The sequence below is a fragment of the Amphimedon queenslandica genome, unplaced genomic scaffold, assembly GCF_000090795.2.
Source record: "Amphimedon queenslandica unplaced genomic scaffold, v1.1 AMPQUscaffold_5637_Cont22396, whole genome shotgun sequence".
NCBI lineage: Eukaryota > Metazoa > Porifera > Demospongiae > Haplosclerida > Niphatidae > Amphimedon > Amphimedon queenslandica.
The window spans coordinates 1-1,714 of record NW_003554063.1 but is presented as its reverse complement, the minus strand read 5'-3'; the positions used below and the strand labels follow the sequence as shown (position 1 = coordinate 1,714).

The window sequence follows — 1,714 nt, the reverse complement described above, 5'->3', positions numbered from 1 at the left end:
AGCATAGTGCTTCCACCACCATTACCAATTAATGGTTTAGTAGATGCATCTGTATTAGTCGGTGTGTTAGGAGCTGGGAGATTTTCAGGTTTAGGATAATTTCGAGGAGGATGGGGTTGGCTCCTATAATTATTAAAGTAAGTTAAAATCAAACGAGTGGACATTTTGTACATACTCAGAATGTGATTCTGTATCAACTACAGGTACAGAGTGAGGTGCTGGTATATCCCCTTCAGTTTTACTAAAAGGAAAGAAACACAAAACAGAACATCATTATTATAAATATACTTGTACCTTTTTTGCTGCTCTGAATCTTCAATTACAATAGTCACATCCTTAGCAGAGTATGTAACTCCTTTGTCACTTACAGTGTATTTACCTTAATAATAATAATAATAATAATAAAACCTCATTAAAAACATCAGCCACTCACTTTTTTTAGACTTTATCTTTATTAATACTATTATTACTACAAAAATGACAATAGTTGCTACTATTGCTGCTATAACACACACTATTACTATCGAAGTCAATGGAACTATAAAAAAAGTAGTCAAATGTACAATGCAATAATCACATATCTTACTATTAGTAGTAGTAGTAGGAGGAGGAGTAGTACTTAATATATCATCTGTACTACAACTGAGATTAAAGTACCGGTAACTTGTAGATGAGTTATCAATAGTTCCATCTCCATTGAAATAGGCTATTTCAACAGTGTAATTGCCTGGTTCAAGTTTTCCTGAACTATTAGCGACGATTAAGCCTTCATCATCACACTTTATTTCTTGTGGAAATGAAAGGAGGTTCTTTTGAGAATCAAATACTCTCATGACAATACCCGTTGCTCCGGGCAACAGGACTGCGTTTATTTCAAAATATCCTCCTTCACAGGAAGAAATTGATAAATTTTGAATTATTTGTACACCTATAAAAAGTAAATATAATAACACAGTGGTATATCAGATTACACTATAAACAAGTCATGCAATTGAACCATGTCACCACTAGACTAGCTGTAACCATTACATCAAAAGTACATGGTGTTCATGTACCAAGCATTCAGCTCCAGCATAGTTTGCATTCACTATTCACACTGACATTCACATAGCACAGTATATTATGGGAAAGTATGTCATATGACCATTGGTATTATCAGCGCTGTGCTATATCCCCATGTACTTCATTATTACTCAAGTTTAGCCAAATTAGCAATTACACATACATGTATATAGGAGATTGCATAATCCTTGCAAAAAGAGTTTTTAAATGCTTATTTTGTTAAGTGGGTGATTTATTATTGAGAGTAGCAACTAAGTAGCTGTTACTCCCTTATAAAAAAAGGAAGGTAAGGCAGATTTCCAATTTTACTGGATAATGCAATCTCCTGTACACTATACAGTGTACATTAGGATGTCATACTATAATAATTATTATTCACAGACATGCATCATATGACTCCTGCACTAGATAAACTTGTGGTTTTGATGATGCAATAGTATCAAGGAGCTGAGAATAACAGTAAACAAGGTAACAATATTCATAACCTTATAAAGTCTAAAAATAATACATCTAAATATGGGAAGGCTACTGTGTCTAAAAATAGTACAAAGGATGAAAGGAACAGAGTTGAATAATTAATTGTTAATCCAAGCAATTCAAGTTACTAATACTCAACTATGATGTACAATATAATAAACTTACTAATATTATA

The 1,714-nt window shown here is 32.6% G+C and overlaps 1 protein-coding gene across 2 annotated transcripts; it reads right to left on the bottom strand.

The window, feature by feature from the left end:
• Positions 1-8: 8 nt before the first annotated feature.
• Positions 9-947, bottom strand: LOC109592312 (uncharacterized). Of its 2 annotated transcripts, XM_020007792.1 has the most exons (4): positions 587-947; positions 434-538; positions 176-379; positions 9-123 (listed from the first exon to the last, which is right to left on the bottom strand). In XM_020007792.1, the coding sequence occupies exons 1-3, from the start codon at positions 831-833 to the stop codon at positions 198-200; spliced, it is 534 nt and encodes a 177-aa protein (XP_019863351.1). In that variant the 5' UTR covers positions 834-947; the 3' UTR covers positions 9-123; positions 176-197. The 2 variants fall into 2 exon arrangements, with proteins under 2 accessions (XP_019863351.1, XP_019863352.1); XM_020007793.1 differs by lacking the exon at positions 9-123 and having other exon boundaries at positions 175-379.
• Between the last annotated feature and the right edge of the window lie 767 nt (positions 948-1,714).

Excerpts from the sequence above, each read along its gene's own strand:
- LOC109592312 (XM_020007792.1), bottom strand. The coding sequence starts at position 833 with ATGAGAGTATTTGATTCTCAAAAGAACCTCCTTTCATTTCCACAAGAA. Across the intron at positions 539-586 it reads TCCTACTACTACTACTAATA|TTCCATTGACTTCGATAGTA; the intron begins GTAAGATATGTG and ends CTTTTTTTATAG. Across the intron at positions 380-433 it reads AAAGATAAAGTCTAAAAAAA|GTAAATACACTGTAAGTGAC; the intron begins GTGAGTGGCTGA and ends ATTATTATTAAG.